The 24647-nt window shown below is 38.9% G+C and overlaps 1 protein-coding gene and 1 long non-coding RNA gene across 15 annotated transcripts in view; one reads left to right on the forward strand and one right to left on the reverse strand.

The window, feature by feature from the left end:
* The window catches only part of bcl2a (BCL2 apoptosis regulator a), a 60041-nt gene extending 39294 nt beyond the window's left edge, over positions 1–20747 (forward strand). For 2 of the 14 annotated variants that reach the window (XM_051881803.1, XM_051881806.1), the window contains one exon: positions 14955–20747. In XM_051881803.1, the coding sequence (XP_051737763.1) occupies positions 14955–15086 (132 nt within the window). In that variant the 3' untranslated portion in view covers positions 15087–20747. The other 12 variants (XR_007927839.1, XR_007927835.1, XR_007927840.1 and 9 more) reach the window with 12 other exon arrangements.
* LOC127505884 (uncharacterized) lies at positions 653–7115 on the reverse strand. Its single transcript, XR_007927842.1, has 2 exons — positions 4441–7115; positions 653–2957 (listed from the first exon to the last, which is right to left on the reverse strand). It is a non-coding gene; the product is annotated as an uncharacterized LOC127505884 (long non-coding RNA).
* Positions 20748–24647: the final 3900 nt, after the last annotated feature.

Raw genomic sequence — 24647 nt, forward strand, 5'->3', positions numbered from 1 at the left:
GAAGGAAATGTTCAGAAGAAAGTCAGTAAAGTGGTATATATTTGCGCAAATCATTTAACGCTGGACTGCTTTATAAACGAGGGTCAGTTCAACACTGAATTTGCACAAAAGATTAACATGGTAGTTGATGAGTTGAATCAACTACACAACAACAACATACAACAACAACATAAATTTATCCACTAACCATTCAGAAACGTCCAGTTGCATTCTAAAAGTTGTAACTTCTTCTTGAGTCTCTCCATCAGTGTCAGACTCCGGTTTGAACAATGTAAGGCTGAACACTGTTACTGGCAATCACCATTTTGGCTGCGTGAGATTCTCCAGCTTTGTTGTTGTTGAGCAACTGAAGCGCGAGCTGTTAAAGCTCCGCCCTCTTCTGGAAAGCAGGCAGCTCATTTGCATTTAAAGGGACACACACAAAAATGCTAATTTGACAAACTATAATAAATGATCTGTGGGGTATTTTGAGCTGAAACTTCACAGACACATTCTGGGGACACCAGAGACTTATATTACATTTTGTGAAAATGGGCATTATAGGTCCCCTTTGATATCATGATTTTTGGCCTTTTTGCCACTTTTATTTGTAGGAATAAAAGGAATAGTGGAGGTGAAATTGAAGGCAGAATGAGGAAGTGTTACATGTACATTTAGATTTATGCATTTATTGACTCACAATAGAGGAAACAATATCCATAGTATTCAATGCCAGGTGTGTAAGTGCCTTGGTCTAAGGTTGCAAGCAAGATTCAAACTCTCATGGCTCACAGTAGCAATACTACTCAATTTTGATGCATAAGTTCATAGCTCTAACATGTAATATGTTAATTAAATGCTTTGTTTGTCAGATTTACCCTTGCATGTAAAACAGTCATGTTTTTGCATATGTTGAGTAATTTCCGAAACATTTCAGATCATTGATGTGTCAGCACGTGATGTGCAGTCTTTACTATTTTTTTCCATGAGTAAAAACATGTTCTCATTGAATACTTCTGTAAAACCGACTGCTAATTACTCATGTTCTTATTCTCTCTATGGTTTTGTCCCAGCATTTTACAACATGCTCAACTACAAACATACAATAACTTGATTTTACAGTTGAGCTGTTTATATTGTAGTCGTTTATATCAGATCTGGTCATAGTCTCAGAAACAGCCTTTAGTTGCAACATTGCACCAAAATAAAAAAGATCTGTATGGTTTACTATCTGTACTGTTGCCCAATTTTCTTGATGTGGCACAATTACAATTAACCCTATGTAACATCATGTCTGACTTCTATTCTCTCATAAGAGAATTTTCTTTCTTTTTTTTCTCTCATGAAGCATGAGAGTGGATGAATTAGCAGGCTTTAGATATGAAAACAGCCTGGGAAAATGAAGATCACTCAGTTCACACAAGAGTGGCTGTTTATGATAGGAGAATGCCAGAAAACACCACACAGCTAAATAAGGCAAGGGAAACAAACCCTTCTGAGGGAACACAGATGACTTACGTTTGCTAGATGCTACATTACACTTTTATCTGAAGAGATAAGAAATGATATACAGCAACTGGACCGAACTGAGCGTCACTCCTAGAATTACGTTGATATAATGCGTCAGATCATTTATCATTGTAATTTAGCAATCATTAATCTTTCAAATTCATTGTTTGATTAAATCTGTAGTAGAGCTGGGTAATTTTGCCTTACCGTTCATATTACAATAGATATATTTGCAGGACTGTAAGTGGACCGCTTCAGCCTCATGTCATTTTTACATATAAAAGTGACACAAACACATACAGCAAAACAGTGGTTATCAAAGCACACCTCCTGGGGGGGCACATAGGTACTGCTGGGGGGCGCGGGAGATCAGCAGAAATAAAAGAAAACAGCCGTCGCAATAGCGTTCAAGTGTGCGAATAGCGGTTGGTGCTCTATAAACAGCACCGAACACCAATTCCACTGAATCGTTCTTCTTCAGACCGTTGTCACCATCTGAAAAAGCCCAACATAGAAGTTGCTCGCCATAGAAAAGCACCTCTTCAGTGGACAGCATCACAAGCTGCTATGGTGAACATGCCGCTCCGTTGCCGTGTTGTAGCGAGAAGAAGTAGGCTACAAGAAGCTGAGCTCATGAGGCGTTGTCAAAAGAGCGCACTGCAGCCACTGATTATATATTGTTCATCCAAAACATCACTGAAATATTTACGTTTTTTGTTTATTGGGGCGTGACTAAAAAAGTTTGAGAACCACTGCAGTAAAAATACAGAGAGGGATATAAAAATACAGCTTTGAATGTGGCTCATCCAATGAGAATTTAGAGGTGGAGCTGTCATACCTTTTAGCTTGATTAAGTTCAAAATAAAAAGCGACAATAATTAAATGAGATGAAGTACTTTCATATTTTAAAGTATTTTAAAATATAGACCACTTTTGTTGCATTCCAGCAAAATAATTATATTACCATGATTATAAAATTGCTCATTCTGTAATATAAGATCTTGTTCATACCATTATCTGTAGTTTGCAGAGACTTTCTAAGACATTTCTTTAGTGATAATGTACGATATCAAATTAAGTACAGTACTGTACCACTTAAACAGAACACAGCCACCCAATTTTCCACCCAACCTGAGCTAAAAAGAGACATGTGGTCTGTCTAATTAGTTACGATAGAGCTGTTTTTAGACAGTAATATGCAGTCATTAGGAGTAGGTGAGTATCACCACTCGACACAGTTGGGTTGGACCAGCAGTGACTGCAGGGGCCCCTGTGGTCCTATTCAGCGGTCGAGTCCTCAGGGTGCCACATCACACAGACAGAATCAGACAGAGAATTAGGGAACGCAGAACCACTAGCTTACGTGTGTGTAGACCAAAGGCTTCACTTTGATGTGGAAGCCATGGGGCCTGTGATCTGAATCCCAGCGTACCTCACTCTTCATAAACCCCCGCTGGCCCTGAAGAGTACTGGGAAAAAAGAGGAAATGTTTTGTCCTGGATAAGCAGTTTGAAACGGATAGAGCATATTCACTTGTGTTTTGTCGCAACGGAACAGGTTTTCAAAAACATTTGGAAAGCATCTATGCTGGGAGAAACTAGCAACCAATTTTTTTCCACCAACGAATGCAAAAAGTAGATCTGTACTTACTGAAAATCAATAAAGGCAGCACTTTTACTGCTTCTGGCTAATGTATTTGTGAACAGCACCTAACCAGAATATCTGTGAAGTGAATAACAGATGTGCATGTGTTTGAGTAAAGAGATAGTTCAGTTAGATATGAAAAATCTGTTATTATTTACTCAACCACATGTTGTTCCAAACCTGTGACTTCTGTGGAACACAAATGTTGATTTTTTAACATTTGTACAATCTTTTCATTTACAATGAAACCTTCAAAACACGTACAAGTGGTCCATATATTTTTGGAGCTATATACCGAGTCATATTATAGCTGTTTTAGACCAAAATCTAGATCATTATTCACAAAAAAAAATTAACTTTATATCCACTCTAACTTTTCATTGGCACATTCATGAGAGAAGTAGCAATATCCAATTGATCAAAGAACACAAATGTGGACGTTTTAATATTTGTACACTCTTTTCATTGACAATGAAAGTTTCAAAACATACAAGTGGTCCATATATATATTTTTAGATCTGTTCTTAGTCATATTATAGCTGTTTTAGACCAGAATTTAGATCATTATTCACAAAAAAATCCACTCTAACTTTTCATTGGCACATTCATGAGAGAGGTAGCAATATCCAATTGCTCAAAGAATTGTTCTTTCAGTCAAATCTTTTTAATGAATCATTTGAATTAGTTTGATTCATTCTTAGATTCAACTCTGTCTCAGTTCATTCTAATTGCATGCAAAGAGGAACCAGTACAATTCTTAAATTCTCCATTTGTGTTCCACAGAAGAACTAAAGTTATACGGGTTTGAAATGACATGAGGGTGTGTAAATAATGACATAATTTTCAGTTTTGGGTGAACTAATCCTGAGCACATTACGTTGCACTGTTATTGCAACACATTTTCTTTGAAATAACCATAGTTGTCTACATTTTATACATTTATCAGGTGTATTTATTATTATACATCAGTATCATGGATTTTTATACCCGACTTTGTCTGTCTGTTTGCTTTGCCATTGTTCTACCAAAAATACATACAATACAAAAATCAATATTCTCTTTTCGGTTGCAATAGATTTAACCAGATAAGATTTAAAAAGTGAATGATGAAACCTGCTCCAGGCACTGTATATGAAATAATTTGATAGCAAATGTCTGGTAGAGAGAGAATATGTAAACGAGAGAGAGAGGGAGAAAGATGCATGAAAGAGGGGGGCATGAATAATGCTGTTAAATATAGGAGGCCCAGAGCCTGGAGACATAGCCTTGTCTCTTTCAGTGCAATGTCAGTTTAATAGAGAGCTTTACCTTTTTTCGGATGCATCAGATTTCAAGGTCAAGGTGCAATCTTCCTCTTCAGCTCCACATTAGCGCCGTTTCCCAGACCTGATGACTTTGACCTGCTGTGCACTGGAGGATGGCCACACACTGGCATCTGGGCTTTGGTCAGGGTCAGATGCCATTTCAGCACTGACCGCCATGTCTAATAAGGAACTGAGTTGGCAGAGAGTCCCAGCAGCATCTTATCTGTGTATCCACTAGGTTTTGTGGTAATAAGGTTTCCTCCCCTTACTGCTAAGCCCTGCGATTTCAGCCGCTCATGGCTTCTTGATCCTGTTATACTATTGAACACGAAACTGCCACGCTCTGTTCAGGAGGGATGAGATGCTCTTTGGGCGTTACTGTTGATCATAACCATGGTCTCATTTATAATGAATATAAAGATGTGTGAGTCTGTTCACCATCTGCGGCAGACGGCAGGTTCATCCCTCTAGTTATGCAGGATTTGTTTTTCTAGTCTGATGATTTATTAAGTCGGTGCTGTTCTGATTGAAAAGTCTGACAAACATGGCTGATTCACATTCACGGGTCAGTTCCTCTGTGCGTGTTTAATATGCATTTAAATTAAAAGAATTCCTGTTGCGTTTCCTGTGTGCACATGTATGTGTGAGCGAAAAAGGCTAAAATATTCTTCGCTGCTAAAATATGCTGCTGAAAAATCAGCTCTGCCATAACAGGAGGAAATGACATTTTAAAATATATTTAAATAGAAAACGGCTATTTTAAATAGACCCTTTTCACATTTCTGTGTTTCTCAGAAGTGGAAGTCACCATAGTTGGGTAAACTTTTATAGTGGTGAATTAGAGACTATATTGAATATATTTTTTGTCTTTCCATTTGCACAAATAGCAAAAGAAAAACTCCACAATAGTGTTTTCACAACTATCAAAAAGATGGAAAAAATAGAGAGTGATTGATAACGGCAGTCAGAAGAGAGAAAGATGTAATTTTTCCGTCACTCCCATAGCCGCTGCAGCAGTGTTAACTATTTTTTTTGTAATTTGATGCAAAGGTAATATCATACTAAATATAGTGTTATAAATGTACATATTTTAAAAAAAAAAAATGAAAATATAAAAAAACTTTGCAGGATTTACAATATAGATGACCGTTAAAATGCGTCATCACAGTCTGTGAAAAGGGTCTGTTGTAATAATATTTAACAACATTACTGTTTTTGCTGTAGCTTTGAGTAAATAAATGTTGCCTTTGTGAACAGCAAGAAAACAGCAATAAAACATACCAACCCCAAATCTTTTGAATGGTTATGTAAAGAAAATATTTATTTTTAAAAAGATTTGTCAACCTAAAAGCCACAAAACTCCAATTTCACCCTATTTGACCCCTGCTGAAGATTAATATCTGCTAAAATTACTGTTAAAATGTTTACAGTTTAAGCCACAAAAGTTGTATTATTTAATTATATAATTCAGTTTTAAACTGAATTTATGATCTCGATATGAAAATCGAGTTTTCTGAAGGTTCCAAAATAAAATCACCTAGCAACCATGTCTTAAAACTCCTGGTCATAACACCAAATTTGGCACAAACCAAGTCAAAACCCATATCTATAGGAAAAAAATATATATATTCAACTTTTTTCCATGATTCCACAATTGTTTGATTAACATTAATGAAACAGACAGCCTATATATTAAGACCTACTGTACCACACATATATTGTATTATGATCTAATATAATGTTACACATCAGATGTTTTTTCCCAACAGTTAACCAAACGTTCACTTAAGACATAACAGATAATGTTTGCGTGAATACTCGCCAAGACAGATTTTTTGAAATACTGTAATTCTGTGTATATGTGTATATCGGGATCGCGCTGATCTGTCAAACAGTGCGAGTAAGATCGTTTTGTTTACATCAGCATGAGTTTGAAAATCACATTTTATTGCTTCAGACTCATACAATCGCGAATTCGCTATGAATATTAAGTTGGAATGCTGTGCTTTAAAATGATACCAAACTTGTGCTTAGAGGAAGCGCCAGTCGTCAAGAAGCGAGCAGAGAAAAACTGCATTTTTCATGGTCAAAGGAAAGGTATTTCTATCAGAAAACGTACAAATAAAGATACTTTTAGATGTTTAATTGCTATTTGGAGCATTGGGATTGCTAGACAAGGGCTTAATGAACTTATTTTTTGTGAAAACCTAAATTTCGACCAAAATTGACATTTTTCACTTGTTTTGTCTGTAGCTCGAAATTAGCCCGTGCACATTGCACTCTGACTCATTTTGCCAGCACGAGTCACATATAATTAAAAATATAATAGACATAGGTCTACTCTTTATGATTTATGTCTTGAATACAAAGCAGATATGTGTAATTTCAGTTGTCATTCTGCTGTCCATGGAAAGTTGCTGTAGGTATCCCTCTTATGATATCATTTGTCCTGTGGTTTATGGCATTACCAGCGTGACAGCCGCAGACACTTGTGTCACTGAATGATGTATGAGGAAGGAAACATCAGTGAAGAGGCTCCATTTGAAAATTCATGAGATCAGATGTTTGTTGTGATCACAGAAGTCATAGCAAAGTTCCTTAGCAATAAGACACTTGGCGGAATAACTCTTTATGTGCATGCATTCGTTCTTAAAAGGAGAAGTAATGTGACTCTATCTCTTCCTTCTTCAAGGTGAAGAGGGTCAGCTGTTTCTGCATTAGCTCATCTCTTGGCTTCATGCTCAATCTGAGGATGTGATGACACCGCCGCACTTGACGCGGAACTTAGTCCTGAGCAACTGGTGATTGCCATACAAGGCTGTAAACGCTGTCCGTCTGCAAACCTCCATTCATGCATCCAGCTAGGAAGTCTTGACACTTTTTTCCCAGTGAAAAATTTAGGAGCACACTAAAAAATTTTAGGGATGCAATGAAAGTCTCTTAATAAAGGGATATGAGGAGATATTTACAAGCAAGTTTATTTAATTTATTAGAATACAAAAAGTGCACTAGCTTTTTTATTTGCCAATACTAGTAAAAATCTATATATTGAATAATATGTGTTAAATGTTCTTAGTCTTTCCTTCCTTTGGCAGGCCAGACAAAAGCTACAAGAGTTTACGTTAAATGCAAGATAACCAAAATACCAACAAAAAAACTGTATGCATAATGTGGGACTTTTAATTATAAACAAGCTGAAATACACAAAGACACTTATATTGAAATGTCTGTTTTACTAATGCCGCTGTGGTGAGAAATCGAGTCCCCCAGGAATTGGGTCTCCTTTAGCTATAGGTTGTGAAATCAGCATTTCTCATTCTTACTGTTTTTTAAGTGAAAGAGTGAAATAATTAATTAGTCAAGAAGTCACGAAAACAACTTTTGATCATTCATCACCGCCTGCGTCCTAAAGGAGACCTGATTTCTTGGGGGGGGGACTCGATTTCTCATGACACCTAGTCTTTCAAAAAGATCAGGGATTTTAAATGTGCACTCTTACAACCATCTTCAAAATATTATAATATAAACACCATAAAGTAAACATTGTTATAATTCATCAACAGTAGATTATAAGCGATCTATTGGCATAAATACACTGTATTCATTCACTGATTGTAAACTGCTAGAATGCGCAACAGTGCTGCACTGCTACAGTACTTTGAAACATGCAGCACTCATATTTATTTAATTTTAATCATAGGCTTTCGAAGTTTAATAATGACATGCGATTCCTGTTTTTCCATCTGCAAATATAAGACTTCTTAAAATTATAATTATGTTTGTTATACCATTTAAGACATTTAAAATTTTTATGACCTTAAATTTCATAAAACTGATGACATATTTATTTGCACACATGCTCCAAAATACATTTTACAGTTCACACACATCTTTTTAGTTGCAAATCCGAGTGAAACGCTTGCACTGTCGAGTCCTGACAGGCCTCTTTGTCCATGTTTTTATCTCATTAACCGACTTTCATTTCCATCCTAAAATTGCAACACGCTACTCCAAACCTCCTCCACCACAGGAAGTCCTGCAGGGTTCTGTTAGACCGTTGGCACCCAACGCGTAGTGCCTTTCCGATGGCATTAGGGGCCACTAAGGTGCTTTGGTTTAAACAGAGTGCCAAGACACTGTTGCGTCTGACCGACACTCCACAGGAAGCACAGAAATAGAGATGGAGGAAGAGGCGGACTCAGAGCAAATACTGCATTTCACAGCCCGTTTGTAGCTGTGAGCCGTTGGACATCGTTCGTGCATTTGCTGCACTTTGATCGTATGATTACCGAGTTAGAATACAACAGCGATAATCACTTCGCATCTGCTCACGTCTGCCTGTACCTATGTGTATAAGGGGCTGCTTTTTGGAGGCCATTAACAAAGGCCTTAGGCAAACAGAAAGAGTCTGTTCAAACACAGGGCGGAAGCTCCCCTAATGAGGATGTTTACCAATGCGGGAGAAAAAACGAGAGCAAACAGGGATGTGGACACGTGGTCGTCAACACCTCCCAGCTTGGTCCTGTCACCTCCACCGCTGATGGGGCAGCCGGGGCTCTCGTTTATGCCCTCATCACATCGGCAGCAGCCAGACATTCCCGCGATGACATCTCATCCCAAGCAGGCTGCCTGGGTTTGACATCTCCACTGGCACTAATTCCTGTGGCTCTTATTAGGATGTATTGTGAGCTCATTTTGTGCTATTGTTACAGCCCTCTTTTAGTCATATCTGTCACCTCCATCCCTCCCTCCCTCCTTCTTTTCCTCTCGTCGTTGCTCTGTGCCAGGTGCTCTTATAGCCTGCACAGACAGACAGACAGAAACAGAAAAAAAAAGAGAGAGAGGTGGATAAGATAGATAGATAAATACAAAGAGAGAGCAGCGGAAATGTCTTGAGAGATAGTGAGGAGCTTTTCTCCTGATAATAAGGCTGGCAGCCATTGTTAGTGGTGCAAACAAATGTTGAGCCGGGTTTTTGTGTCATGGTTAAATATACTTAACTCGCTACAAAAGTGGAATAAACCGTGACCTCAGTGCAGCAAGGGACAAAAGTCACTTCTCCTCCAGCCATTAGATCATTGCAGATTGATCTTTTTTGGAATGGGATTTGGGATTTGCACAGATTGCTTGTTGTTAGAGGATGTGCACACCTGCAGTTCTGTACCTCCCTTGTAGAAGCAGATGGCATCAGGTTTGATTGCTTGGTCCAAACCCAAGTTTGATTCCACCTTTCTCCTCCTCCTCATGTCTCTTCACATTGTATTGTTTGGCTGTTGTTTGGTTATTTTGTACTAGGGATGTGCAAACATATCAACATATCAAAATCGATTATACATTGATTATACATAATCAAAAAAAACAAAATTTATTTGAAATAGAAATCTTTTTGTTATATTATACTTTACTGTGTTTTCTGTAAATTTTGATCAATTTAATGCATTTTTCTGAATAAAAGTATTAAATTCTTTACAAAAATCTTACTGACCCTAAACTTTTTAATGGTAGTGTGCACTAGAAATGGAAAGCATTGTGCATTTCACTTTAAAGGGGTCCTATAATGTCCCTTTTACAAGATGCAATAAAAGTCTCTGGTGTCCCCAGAATGTGTCTGTGAAGTTTCAGCTCAAAATACCCCAGAGATCATTTATTATAGCTTGTCAAGTTTGCCCCTATTTGGGTGTGAGCAAAAACACACCCTTTTTGTGTGTGTCCCTTTAAATGCAAATGAGCTGCTGCTTCCGGCCGCTTTCCAGAAGAGGGCGGAGCTTTAACAGCTCGCGCTTTGGTTGCTCAACAACAACAAAGCTGGAGAATCTCACGCAGCCAAAATAATGATTGTCAGTAACGGTGTTCAGCCTTACATTGTTCAAACCGGTGTCGGACACTGATGGAGAGACTCAGGAAGAAGTTACAACTTCTAGAATGCAACTAGACATTTCTGAATGGTTAGTGGATAAATTTATGTAGTTGCTGTGGAGTTGATGCAACTCATTGACTAGCATGTGCCGTCATGTTAATCTTTTGTGCAAATCCAGAGTTGAATTGACCCTTGTTTGTGAAGCAGTCCAGCGTAAAATGATGGCATGGTAACAACACTCTACTACAACAACTCTTCCTCTTCTCTAAAGCTGCTCAACATGGCCTCATCCCCTTTGTTGCGTGTTCTCAGGGGCAGGGTTTTTGTAAATTTTAGGGTTAGTGATGTCACTAACCCGGGAAGAAGCCCCTACCAGCCGTTTGTTGTAGTCCTTAAACAGAGAATTCTTTAAAAGAAAATATCTCCCTTTGCATTGAACTTTGAGCGTCGTAACTTTGCAGACGTTATTTATGCTCAAACAGCAACATTACACACTAACTAAAATTAAATTGGACAAATTCGTTTCATAACTCAGATCAATGGACTTTTACAGAGTTAGTGCTTTGTGTTGCATCAGCATATTTTAAATGTAAAGGCCTGAGAAAGCTGCTCACCATGTCTTTCTCTCTCCCTGTATACCTGTCAAGTCACGGCCAGTTTTATCTGATGTTTCTGAATTCAAATGCTCGGTGTCTCAGCATGTGCTGGAAATTCACATAGGCCGTGTTGCACTGCTTTCTCTCTTTCACTTTTCGACTGTAGTTATCTTGCCCATGAAACACAGAATAATGTAATTCAAACAGTTGGGCATAGGGCGGCCCCCTCGCTGGGCCAGCCCGGGCCCAAGCAGCGCCTGCAGGATGATCACGCACCGCTGTCAGCCACAATAAAACCACTGCTTTACTTATTGAGTAGGGAACTGCGCACTGCATGGGGATCTGGAGATCAAGAATGAGAGGAGATATACACACTCATGTTTCAGCTGAGAATGGGAATCAAAAGGAATTTTACAATTCTGGTTCCGATTCCTCTTAACGATTTTGGTTTCTTAACAGTTCCATTAAAGATTTTTTTCAGTGTTTTTGAGAAGAAACATTTGGAAATAGGCATGCAATTCTTATTGTATTGATTGCACTCAGCAGTCTGTTGCCAAATGATTTCAGACTTAAATGGACCAGATATGTAACAAAACGTGACTAACCTGATTAACTAAAATGAACCAATGGCTCTTAGCTGGAATCATACTACACAGGACAAGCTATAGGTGTTTAATTCACTAATATGATCATCTCGTAAGAGTCATTTGTTTGGGAATCAGACTACATCGATCAAGCTATGTGTATTTGGCCCTGTTTACACACGGTATTAAGATGCGTTTTGGTCGATCGGATCACAAGTAGAAGAAGAAGACACATTACACGTTTAAATCTCTTTTGTCCACTTTCAACCACTTTTGTCCTGATTTCTTCATGGGGAGGCTGTATGTATGGGTTTTTTCTGATCTTTCAATCTAATGAAAAAAATAATCTCGCACAATTTACATATGAAGAGCCATGCCGAACACTGAGTGTGTGTTAGAAATCATGAGCTATGAAAGCAATCTGGTCGAATGCGTTTTTGACTACCTCTGTAAGTGGTCAAAACGAAAGTGGACAAGCTCAAAACGTTTTAGATCCTGTTTACACCTGGTATTAAGATGCGTTTTGGTTGATCGGATCACAAGTGGACGAGAGAGACACATACCTGTCTACACCTGGTGTTTTAGTCCATATCTTTTGTCCACTTTCAACCACTTCTGTCCTGATTTCTTCGAGGGGAGGGTTTATGGGCGGGTAAATGTATGGGCTTCTTCAGAAGTTTTGATTAAATAGGTGAAATAACCATGCGCAATTTCCATATGAACGGGAAAACATACAGAAAGCATCAGCTTTCTTTTCTGCTCTGAAAGCCGTGAGACCACGCTGAACACGTGTTGCATGTTAGATTGCATGTTAGAAAACAGAAATGTTTAGAGAACATTGTGCTTAGTACATTTTTTGTCTTCAAACCAAACTTAAGGCTTCAGCCGGCAAAGTTTAAATCCCGTCTGGCTAGCGCGCTTCCCATAATGTTTATTGTGTCAGTAGGTGGAGAGTAGGCGGCCTTTAGCGGCTATTTGAACACTTTCGACCACATGAGCGTCTACACCATGAACGCAATCCGGTCAAATGCGTTTTCGACTACCTCTGGAAGTAATTGAAAGTGGACAAGCTCAAAACGGTTTGCACCTGTATTTAGTGTCATCCACCTGTGATCCGATCAATTAAACCGCATCTTAATACCAGCTGTAAACAGAGCCTAAAACAAACTGGCTCATAAGAGTCATTTGCTTGAGAATCAGACCACACAGTATGTTTCAGTAAGATTCATTACATTCAGTGAACACGATCATTGTTTTAGTTATTTTTATAATGAACAGTTGACTTTGTTTTCATACTTTGTTCAGAAACTCGGTTCCCAACCGTAGCTTTAGCACACATTTTCTCGCTCACATTCCTCACAAACACACACAGAGGGTTTCAAACAGGAGTGCATGGGTGGATACTGCTGGGGGTCTTGTGATTAAACCCAAAAACACCAACTGAGGCACACTCACACCTACATACACGTAAATGCAAACACACATTCACACGTTCACAAACACCTACTTGTTTACACAGGGGGCCAATAGCTCACGCAGCTTTGCCAACAGCCTAAAGATCGAGAGAAATCGATGGTATCATTTGATTGCATCAGCAATGTTTTGTCGCATTCATGACCTGCGGCTTTGAATTCTCCTGGAAGTTTCTTTCGAAGGGGGCTGTCCCTCATTTTATCTGTACGCTATTCATTTACACTGTCTGCTCTGGGGGAAAGAACCTAATTATTTCCTTACAAATGGCCCTGTAAACAGGAGGGGGATGAACTCTGTCATTTCCTTGTGCCAAATGCAGATAAGTATTTATGTTTGAATGTTGGATTTCAGCTATCCAAATGCGTGAAAGACGCTTTATAGTTAGTCTGCAGCGAGTCTGGCTGGAAAAGGAAACAGCAGACACGGCCGTGCGTAGGAGTGATGAGACAGTGGAAGCCCTGGCACAGAGACCCTGTCTTATACGCTCTTCTTCCTTTATTTCCCTATTTCCTCCTTCTCTTCCTCTGTGAGTGGGCTCACAGGGAGCCGAGCTCAATGTTATGGATTTGAGCTGTCTTCTTCTTTGTGCCTGCCCCCTCTTTCTCTCTATCTTTCAACGGGTTTCTCTCTCTGGGCTGGACGGTGTCCCGGAGGAATTTGGCTACACAGATGTGGAGTGTCTGTTGAAGAGGAGGGTTGTGCTCATTTCAAACCCCCCTGCGAAAACACATCATTTCCCTATACATGGCAATTAGACACATTACACATTACAGACCTTCTATCAGACACTGAATGTGTGACTTATTTTAGTGTGCTTTAGATTTGTTGCCACTTTGTCTTCTGCCAGAATTAGGGCTGGAACTAATGATTAATTTGCTAACTGATAATCCAATGATTACCCAGTAATTTTATTTAAATATATACACATGCACAAACAAAACATCTATTGTTTATGTATATATTTCATTTACAATATTTTAATATCTTACTGTTGGCATATATTTGAAAGTTTGGAGTCAGTAAGATGCACTTTTTTTAGTTTAATTCAGGATGCATTAAATTGATCAAAAGTGACCATTTACATTGTTACAAAAAATATATTTTAGATAAATGCTGTCTTTTTTTAATTATCATGGTTTCCACACAAATATTAGGCATTACAACTGTTTTCAACTGTGATAATGATAAAAAAAATATTCTTGAACACCAAATCAGCATATTAGAATGATTTCTAAAGGATCATGTGGTACTGAAGACTGTTTTTACTGTATTATTTGATCAAATAAATGCAGCCTAATGGTTAGAAAGTTGTGACCTGAAGGTCGTGGGTTCAAGTCTCAGTACTGGCAGGAAATGTAGGTGGGGGGAGTGAATGAACAGCACTCTCTTCCACTCTGATTACCCACAACTGAAAATGCGCCGCAACAAAAAATGGCTGCCCATTGCACCGGGTGTGTGCACTTGGATGGGTGAAATGCAGAGCACACATTGCAAATATGGGACACCATACTTGGCCACATGTTACGTCACTTTCACTTTCACTATCTAGTTTATCTTGGGTAAACCTTTGGAACTTCCTGTTTGAACGTTGTTGCTTAGAATATGGTAAATTAGGATAATCATGGTAATGTTGGCTTACCGGAGGCTAACCTTGGCAAACGTGATCAAAGTAAATTTCAGAAGCCAAATGTGCAACAGTGTCCCAGATTACCCAAATACATACGAAATTGGTTGCCAGTGTCATCAGTTAATTATACGTTTTAGCAGTCATTCCTCCAAAATATTATACTGCGAAAGGCTGCAGTTGACCAATCAGAAATATTCTAGAGTCCATTGTTCCCAATTTTTTCAGTCTAGCTGTTGGCATTTATTATCCATGTTTTTTTGCATTTTCGCTACTACAGTGGAGCAATGCAGAATGTGACTTCTAATTGAGCATGTTTATAATCATTTCAGCCCTATGTCTGTTCCTAATATTCTGCTTTCTTTTCCTCTCTTTTTTTCTCAGGATGCCTTTGTGGAGTTGTACGGTCAGCAGAGAGACTCTATGTTCCACCCATTGTCATACCTAACGAAAGTGCTTGGATTGGCGGCGTTGGGCTTGGCAGGAGTGACCATCGCCTTTTTTGCTCAGAAGTGACAGCCCTGTGGGTCTCTTCACCAATCTATCTCACTTTCTCTGCCTGTCTCTCCTCTTCAGCTTATCAAAGCATCTCTCAGCGCCACACTGCCCCGCTAAGCCCGGCACCAGTGCCCTTCAAAGGCCGCCGCTGATCCGATGCCCCTCCAGCCACGGGAGCTACGGCGCTCACGCTCTTTCACCCTCTCTGGAGTGAAGAAAACACAAAGAAAAAGAATACAGAATGAGGACTCGCAGGAACGCTCCCACACTTTAACTATGATGCTCGTCACTGCCATGTACAGTTGCGCTCACACAGAGATCGACACACAAAACACGTGCACACACAAGCACATGCTCACATACTTCACATGGACTCAAAAAATACACAAAAAAAGAACGTTTTATCTTTAAAGTTTGTTTCTTATGTATGAAACAAGTACAAAGAGATTTTTAAACTTAAGATTGTGCTTTTTTGACATTTTGATATCAGGTTTTTTGGCATTTTGTAGCATGAATCAAAAAAAAAGAGAGAGGAAAATAAGAAAGTTTGCCGGCGTGAATGTAAATAACTTCTCCACTATTTGCATGTGTGGAGAAAGAGACTCTTTCAGCTACTTTATTGCATGATGGCATTTTGAACTCGACCACCCACCCCTACTTTGTTGATTCGGGGTGTTTTTTTAATATTTTTGTTTATTTCTGTCTCTCACTCCATTGGATGGACCTCTTGAGATCTCCCGTCAAACCAACAGATGTTGAGCATTCCTCATTAAAAAGTTCCTCTTTGATTTGCTCAGTGTCTTACTGTTTGGTGAGCACAACGAACATGCCTACAACCAAACCGAAGTGGCTATCACGATGTAATCTCACCCAGCATGGGTCACAGAGTTGACCCAAATCGCCCCTCTTGAATGTAAAGACTGGAAGTTTGACTTCTGTAGGGTTTCCCAATGTATATTTTTCATTCATATGTTTTTTTTTGTTTTGTTTTTTTTGTTTTGACTGGTGCAAAATGTGTTAAAAGAGCATTTTTCATGGTAAATTCCATTTCCGAGGGTATTGTGTATGTGTAAAGTCTGTGTACATGTAGTGTAAGTGTGTGTGTACATCTGTAAATAGATTGGTTGAGAGAGCTGGACTTGGCTGTGTTCTGGTGGAGAACGCGGGCGCCCCGCCAGTTGTGTCCAGCCCAGCCAGGTGTGTATGTGCGTCTGCAGGTGAAACAGGCAGGTGGCAGCTGGGAACAGAAGTTCATTCAGGCTGGCATGATAGGCATGCAGGCCAGCGGGGCTTTGAAAAGACTCTGTACACAACGGACTATGTAATTCACGCCCCAGATGTATCACTTTTCCCTCCCCGCCGCCCCCCAATGTTATCTTTCTGGCACGGTAGATTTTTGGATGCCCCAACAACCAAAGAAATCCGATCCGTCTTCTGTAACTTCCGCCCCAGAGAGAATCTCATCTAGTGCTATCCCACAACTTCCACAGCGTGTTCCACTGGGAGGGTTGATTTCTCATTCACAGGAAGATACTGAGACACCAGCTTGTCCTAATGTCTTTTTCCCCTCAGATGTCCATTAAGATGTCACTGGTGTAGATTTAGCGCTCTCTGTCTCTGTGTCAGGGCAAAAGCCCACTGAGACCAAATAAAGACTATGGCCAGCGATATTTTAATACCTTGTGCATCTAGCAAATTTTATTTTGAAAATCTGTAATATAGGAGCTAGATGCTTAAAGGGTTAGTTCACCCAAAAATGAAAATTCTGTCATTAATCACTCACTTGTTCATCTTCGGAACACGAATTAAGATATTTTTCATAAAATCCGCTGGCTCAGTGAGGTCTGCATTGACAGAAAGTTAATTTACACTTTCAAATGCCCAGAAAGCTACTAAAGACGTATTTAAAACAGTACATGTGACTAATGTTATGAAGCAACAAGAATACTTTTTGTGGACCAAAAACACAAAATAACGACTTTATTTAACAATATCTAGCGATTTCAAAACACTGCTTCATGAAGCTTCGAAGCTTTACGAATCTTTCACGTGACTTTGGTGATTTTTGGGTGAACTAACCCTTTTTTGGGGGGGGGGTATTTACATATAAAGCACAAGGTTGTGCAAAAAAATCAGAATTGGCATCCTTTCAATTCATGAGTTTGAATTTGAATTTTAAATTAATTAGTAACGTCCCACAGAATTGGAAATTTACTTGGAGTAGTAGAAAGAGGAATTTACTAAATTGCAATTCAAAGAAATTGAGCAAATAATTGCCTTAGTTTCAAACAATGCTGTCAAGCCAACATTCATAGTTTGTCCCAACAAACGTTCCTTTGTTAAAAATTAAAGTCTTTCATTTAAAATTCATTTAATTCTTACTTAAATTCAAATTCAGAAATGACACTTAAAAACATTCTCAATTCAATTCCAAATGATACAGTGTCTACAGACTTCAGTCAGAGTTGGACAGCATATTTAATGTGGCATGAACGAAAAAGAGGCTGTGAAGGATAGCGTAAATGGTTATATAATTAATTTAAGTTTTATTTTTTGTCTACTGGAAATTTGTGGAAAGACATTTCAGTATTTTGTTGGCTAAACAACCCTTAAGCCCAAAGTATAGTTCCCTTTTACGTGTACGCGAGGGTCAATGTAGAGTGCGCATGACACGAATTTCGTCATCAGAAGATTACGAGCACCGCCCGATTTTGTAACCGCGAGTACTTGTACGCTCAGGTCGCACATGCGTATTTAATTTTTTTGTAGTACTTAGTTTATCCACAAGGTGGCAACCGTGCACTGGGGCTGTCGATTCACAAGGCAGTCAAAGAAAAACTGCATAAACAGAACAAAACGGAACGCATGCAAGCTACAGTGACAATGGAGGCCTACATAGATGAGAGATTGTGCGAAGAGGTTAGAAAGTACCCTCATTTGTACAACTCTAGCATGAAAGAATACAAAGATGTTTACATTGGTTGTAACTCGTGATGAGAGATTTCTCAAAACTGCGCATGCGTCTAATGAAGTATACGTTCCAAGGCTGCGCGGACACTGGCGTATGCGTAAAAACACAAAGTATACCCAGGGCTTTAGTATACAAGAGTATGACATAAACAAACTGTACTTCTTTCCCTCACAGTCTCATTTTCATTCAAGTCAATACTCTAACTAAGGATCCATGTCAGGATCGACTTTATCTAGTCTATCAACACAGCTCTCTCGAGTGTGTAGCGGTACAGATTAAACATTCGCTATCTAATAGTGTACTATATTGCTGCACCCTTTATCAGGTGGTGCAGGACTTGTATCAGAATATGTTAAAGCGAGTTTTTAGGACTCACACTGTAAGATCATTTTACTTTAGCTGCTAAAGATCTAGCAATGTAAGACAACAGGGTGTGGAGTTGAGCTTCTCCCTGTTGCTGCACCATATGAAGCTGCTCGTGGATGAACCAGCGTATAACTGCCACTGCTGGAGCGGAACTTGTCCATCCACTCCTTAAGTCTCACTTTCCCTCTGGTTAGGAGAAGCTGAGAAGTCTATTACAATTAGACTCTAGATGCACCTATTTGAGTCTAAGAAGAGGCCTTGTGTATTTGATTAAATAGCATCAATCTGTGATTTCTATTCATAAGCGATTTTCAAATACAGTTGTGTCAAATTCCTCTGCACCTTTTAAGAAGCAATGGCTCTTCAACTTCAAGTGTAATCAAGCAGTGATTGTTTGTCGGGGATTTTTTTTTGACATTTGACTTTGACAAAAAAGAGACTAAGATGAAAAGAAAGGTGAAGGATGCAGGAAATTCGCAGTCTAGTTGGTAAATGTGTGAATCATAAGGTTCTTATGTAGCATCTGTGTATACATCAAAATCATTTGCATTGTAAGGGGCCATACACACAGAATGCATTTTTTTGCATTTGAAAAGGTGAGATGCAGGGCAATGGAATGAAAAAAACCCCACAAGCTCTGAAAATTGAGTAAAGTTTTTATATCACCATATCATGTGCGAGACGCTGCAAAAGGTGTTAGGGGTACGCGGCAAGCGTCAGTCACATCTGTCTAGTGCACAATGGAAAAGCATCGCAGTGGAATGCAAAAACGTATTCTGTGTGAACGGCCCCTAAAACTGTGTCCTAACCATGATGAAGCAAAATCCCACTCCATGTAGCTGCATATTTTAAAGCTGAAGTGTGTCATTTTTGCATCGCTAGACTGAATTGACTGTTTTTAAACAGGTTTCCCAAACACTCCGCCCAGAGACAAATCATCAGCCCCGCCCCAAAACGCACCTCATTGGCTGAACCAGTGTTGCTGTTGTCGGGCAGGTTAGGATGTTCAAACAAACAGATCAATATTTTGAAAACACCACAGAGCTGCAAAGCTTTCAGTTTTTAGGGAACTCAACCTTTAAGTTTTAACATAAAAATGACACATTTCAGGTTTAAACATGAAATATGTTCTGATTGGTTGTTATTATGTCTTATTACGCAGAATTTTCCCTTTCTCTGTGGAGAGACAACTGAAATGATGCTTGGAAACTTTACATTTGGTTAGGACACCGTGTATGAGAGAGGGCTTAGGTGAAACTTGGTTCATCTCCCGGGTGAATATTATATTTTATTTAAAATAATCTGTATCTCTTTCTTTTTATAATGTAAATGATTTTTTTACCCCTTTACAGAAAAAATCAGAATTCTGAATGTAAAAATAGGATCGGCTCTGATCAGCTAAAGCACTCGCATTTAAGGTTAGTCAGAGTTGTGTGGCTTGTACTTCTGCAAAAATCTCCATCTGTCAGTTCATTCCTCATTCTTTCATAAATTCTTTCATTCTCGTCATACAGATGGAAAGAGGATGGGCTTTTGTTTCAGCTCACGTCCTGCATGATAAATATGGAAGTGAGATTTAAACTGCAGCGCAAGGGGTTTTCCCTCCTTCCATCTGGATGATGGTGTTCCGGTGATCTGTTAAGAGTAAAATTTCAATTACAGTCTCCATGGTTCCACTGGTTTGGTGTTTAACTATGTTATTTACATTTTGCATGAGTGCATTCTTTCATCTCCAGCTATACAGCTTCATTTTGCTCGAGTTTCGGTGCGATTTTCACATTGTGTTCAATATAAATGACTCATTTTGTGTGTCTATTCTGAAATAAACCCCCACGCCCCATCAGATCAAATGGAAAAGATTATAAAAATGTATTTTTTTTTCCTTTGGCAGCTACTATAGTGCATTCATTTTACAATACCACTTTCCTTTGAGGAGAAAAGAAATCGATTTCCTGCTCCGATTTCTTTGCTTTCTTTTTTTTTTAATGACTTTGCTGCCATACCTTCCCTCATATATCACATAACCATTAAAATGTAGCAAAATATCTGGAGGATTTTAATATAGAGACTGGAGTTTATATTTGATTTCCAAATTCTCATTTTTCCACCATTATCCTGTTTGTCTTTCTGTGTTGTACATTGTGTCTTGTATGCCCTCAGCATGTAGCATTCAGAAGCAATTGTTCATGATGTTTCTTTCTTTCTTTCTTTCTTTTTTTGTTTGTTTAATTTATCCCAGTTGTGAGTTTTAAATGTGTCAATATCATTTTGTGTACGTATCCATGTCATAAGCTAACAGTTATGTGTCCTAATTAAATAAACCTTGCCTTATCATCTGAGAAGAGCTGTCACGGTTTGCATCACTGAGTCGGAAACTCCAATATGCCGCATTGGATTCTGTCACGTTTTGCTGTACTCCAAATTGAAGGCAGCTAGGGAATCGTTTTAACAGGCCAGCTGTATAACAGGAGTGTTTAAAGCAAGAACAGGAGAAGGTTGGCAACGGTGTCTCAAGGGAGACGAGGATTTAACCAATCAAAATGGGCCATGTGTACATCCTTCTGTTTAACCTGGGGGTCTTTCTTGAGATATTGTAGTTTTACATGTGCTCAACATAAAGGAATACGCATGTTTGCTCTTTACAACGGTCATTTGCAAATTGCACCATCCCTTACAAAAACATACCGTGATGGTATCAGGTGGTAATCGAGCACAAATTGAATCTGGAGAATTGTTTAGCATTTTCTGCACCGATTTTGGGAAAACATCTGTGGACTTATGTGTTTTAAGGGTATTATATTATCCCCCCTAAAAAAGATATTACAAGTAAAAAAAAACAAAGTCATTCCATGTAGTAAATATACAGTACTTGCTTGTCTTCAGTCAAAGCCCACCTTGGGAACACCTCCGGGTAAAAACACGGATTTTGCGATTAATCGGCATCTTCATTTCAATGGGTTGCATGGCAAAAATAAACATACAACTTGATAATCTGATGACTCTTATTAGCTGATGATTTTATTGGATTAAAAAAAAATACAGTGCAGTGCAGCATGATTAAAAAATAAAACAAATGACTCTTATGAGCCGGATCTTTTTAGTAAATCAAACACACAGCGCAACCATTGTAGTCCAATTCACAAAAAAATGCTTCTTATGAGTTGAATCTTTTCAGCAAATCAAACATACAGCGCAACCATTGTAGTCCAATTCACAAATAACTCTTGAGCTAGTTCTTTTAGTGAATCACAAACATACAATTTGTGTCCCAAATGACACTCTATACACTATGCACTTATACAGTATGTACTTATGCATAGTGTTCTCAAAAGTACCGACTTCAGTACCAAGTATGTAATCAAATTAGGAAATTCCCTAACTCCACGCAGCTGATTTCCATGTAAGCATCAGGCATTCAAGTACAATTCCTCCTACTTGAATGGGAAAGACTACATTTTACAAAACTGTTTGTCAAAATTTTGTTGCAGTGACATTTCAAATCAGCAATAACCTTTGACAACGATGCTATAATAAATTTTGCCTCTTTAGCTCAAATCACTAAAAATATTTTTCAGAATGCACGTCCACAAACTATCAAAAAGGTGAGTGGCTCCCATGGAAGACAGACATGTTTTAGAGCTATAATGGCCAAATTTTAGTTGTAAAATAATGGTTTAGTGGCTTGATTGCATGTATCATTGCAAAATGTAGACTATATTATTTCCAAGCTCTAATCGGCTAAATGCGAGGATAAGGCATGAAGATATTAAGATATTTTAAACATTAAATTTAAAAAACGATTCCTGTTCACACGGATCTGCGAAAACAACAAAAACGCTGTATTATGCTGCCAGGCCAGTAGTTGGCGATGTTACTTTGTAAATAAGCACTACACGCCTATAGACTGAACATGTAATACACATGCGCATTACGTCACTGTTTTCACAAATTCACAATTTTGTAGTTTACACAGAGACGATAACGGTATCGTATTCAAAAACTTGCACTTTGAAAACTATTTGCATTTTCAGGCCTCCAAAATGCCATTTCCGTGTAAATGAACGGCCAAAACGCATAAAAGTTTTCCGTTTTTAGTTGAAAACAGTGGTGTGTAAACGCCCGCTCGGTGTTAGGGCCTACGATTTCTCCCGTTCAGTTTTCTTCTAAAAGAAGTCTGTCTCCTACTTAAAAGTGTCTTTTGTAACCTACAGTGTAGATGTTCTGAACCATCCGTTAGGTCTCAAACGCAAGGACACACGTGCATACACTCTAAAACAGCTCCACCGTATGATTCTCAAGGGTTCGTGTTACAGTGCAAAAGCTGCCTAAAAAGAACACACACCAAGAACGAGAAAGAAAGTCAAGCTTTATGGATCCGTCAGCCACAAGAGGCCACCATTGATGTGCGGTTCAAATGCTAACCTCTACTGTAGGCCAGGGAATTTGATTGATGAAGAAACCCTGATGACAATGATGATGCAGATGATGAATGTTACGATTACTCTACAGACAAAGATGATGAGCACCATGAGCTGTAATCTGGGACTTATTTTGCGTGTGTTGTGTGCCGAGGGGTGTAAACATAACGCTGTTTCCTCCGAGATTTCGCTCATGTGATATTAGATTAACCTCCTACAGCATCTAAAGCCCCACAGTCACATCTCCACCCTCACAAAACTACGAGATGGCAGAAAGAAAGAGAGCCGAGCCTCCGAGGGACGCAGCCGGAGGGAGAGGAAGGTTAAATTAACTTGAGCCCAGAGTTCTTTGTGCAAAAACTACTCTCTCAGCGGATGAAATATTCCACATATGTGGAAGAAGGAGAATTTTAAATGATATCAGTTTTAGTTGGTAGAGCTTGTACATGCTCAGAGTTCTCATAATTGCTGGCAATTGAGGGTGTTCTTGTAACTTCTGGGGGATATGAACCTGATGATGATGGCAAAATTTACACCAGCTTCAGATTTCTAAAGCGCAGAATGGTGGAAAGTATGCATGGAACGTCCAAGATCAAAGCGAACGCACTGCGTCCAAAGGGATGCATAATAACATCTGAGGCTAAAGTAATAGAACTAAATCTTTAATATCGTAAGTGCATAACAATGGTTGCCTATAGATTTATCTATTTTTTGTTTTTAATAGGAGACAACTCATTGTTTTGTCCTAATGTGTGAGATAAGGCAGCATAAGAAAAAAATCAGTAGAAAAATTGAAAAGGTGCTGTTAATTTTCTGCCAGGACATTATCCGTTAAATTCAAAGTTCTGTCATGAAACTCTAGGTGGCACAGATTTAATCTGCTTGCAATCACATCATTCTCTGTAGGACACAGCTGATTGGTTCCTGCTGTAGCCAAACGCTCGTTGCTCAACCTTCAAATATTTGGTCAGCATTTGCTGCAGCACACTTTCAGAAACCCTCCACCTTACCCAGCTCTACCTGTGTAGATCTGCTATGGGTAATTCAGGAGTAATTTAGGGTAAATGAGCGTTTCACACTTAGGCCCTGTTTACACTAGTGCATTTTCGTTTTAAAATGCATAACTTTTGTTATGGTTTCGCCTGTCGTTTACACTACTCCTGCGTTTTCGACCCTCGAAAATGGAGACTTTCGAAAACGCTATTTGTTGTCATTTTTAGCAGCCATTGTGCCTACATGCGCAAGAGGCAACTGTTTACATTTTGCGCATGCCCAGTGTGAATGCAAGGTCATGTGACGTGCGTTTTCGGTTGTGTAGTGTAGATGGAGACCGTTTCTGAAACGCCAGTGTAGACGAGGATCGTTTTCATTTTAAAACGGTGTTTTAAAACGAAAACAAACTAGTGTAAACAGGGCCTTAAAGGATTAGTTCACTTTGAAATGAAAATTAGCCCAAGCTTTACACACCCTCAAGCCATCCTAGGTGTATATGACTTTCTGCTTTCTGATGAACATAATTGCAGAAATATTAATAAATATCCTAACGCATCTGAGCTTTATAATGGCAGTGATAGGGATCAATGAGTATGAGCTGAACGAAGTGCATCCATCCATCATAAATATGTGCTCCACACGGCTCCGGGGGGTTAATAAAGGCCCTTCTGAAGCGAAGTGATGCGTTTGTGCAAAAAAATATCCATATTTAAACAAGTTATGAAGTAAAATATGTAGCTTCCGCCAGACCGCCTTCCATATTAAAGTTACGAAGAAATTGTAAACTGGCGTCACGTCAGTTACACTTTTTCCATAAGTTGAATAGGGAAG

Source organism: Ctenopharyngodon idella, chromosome 23, assembly GCF_019924925.1.
Source record: "Ctenopharyngodon idella isolate HZGC_01 chromosome 23, HZGC01, whole genome shotgun sequence".
Taxonomy (NCBI): Eukaryota; Metazoa; Chordata; class Actinopteri; order Cypriniformes; family Xenocyprididae; genus Ctenopharyngodon; species Ctenopharyngodon idella.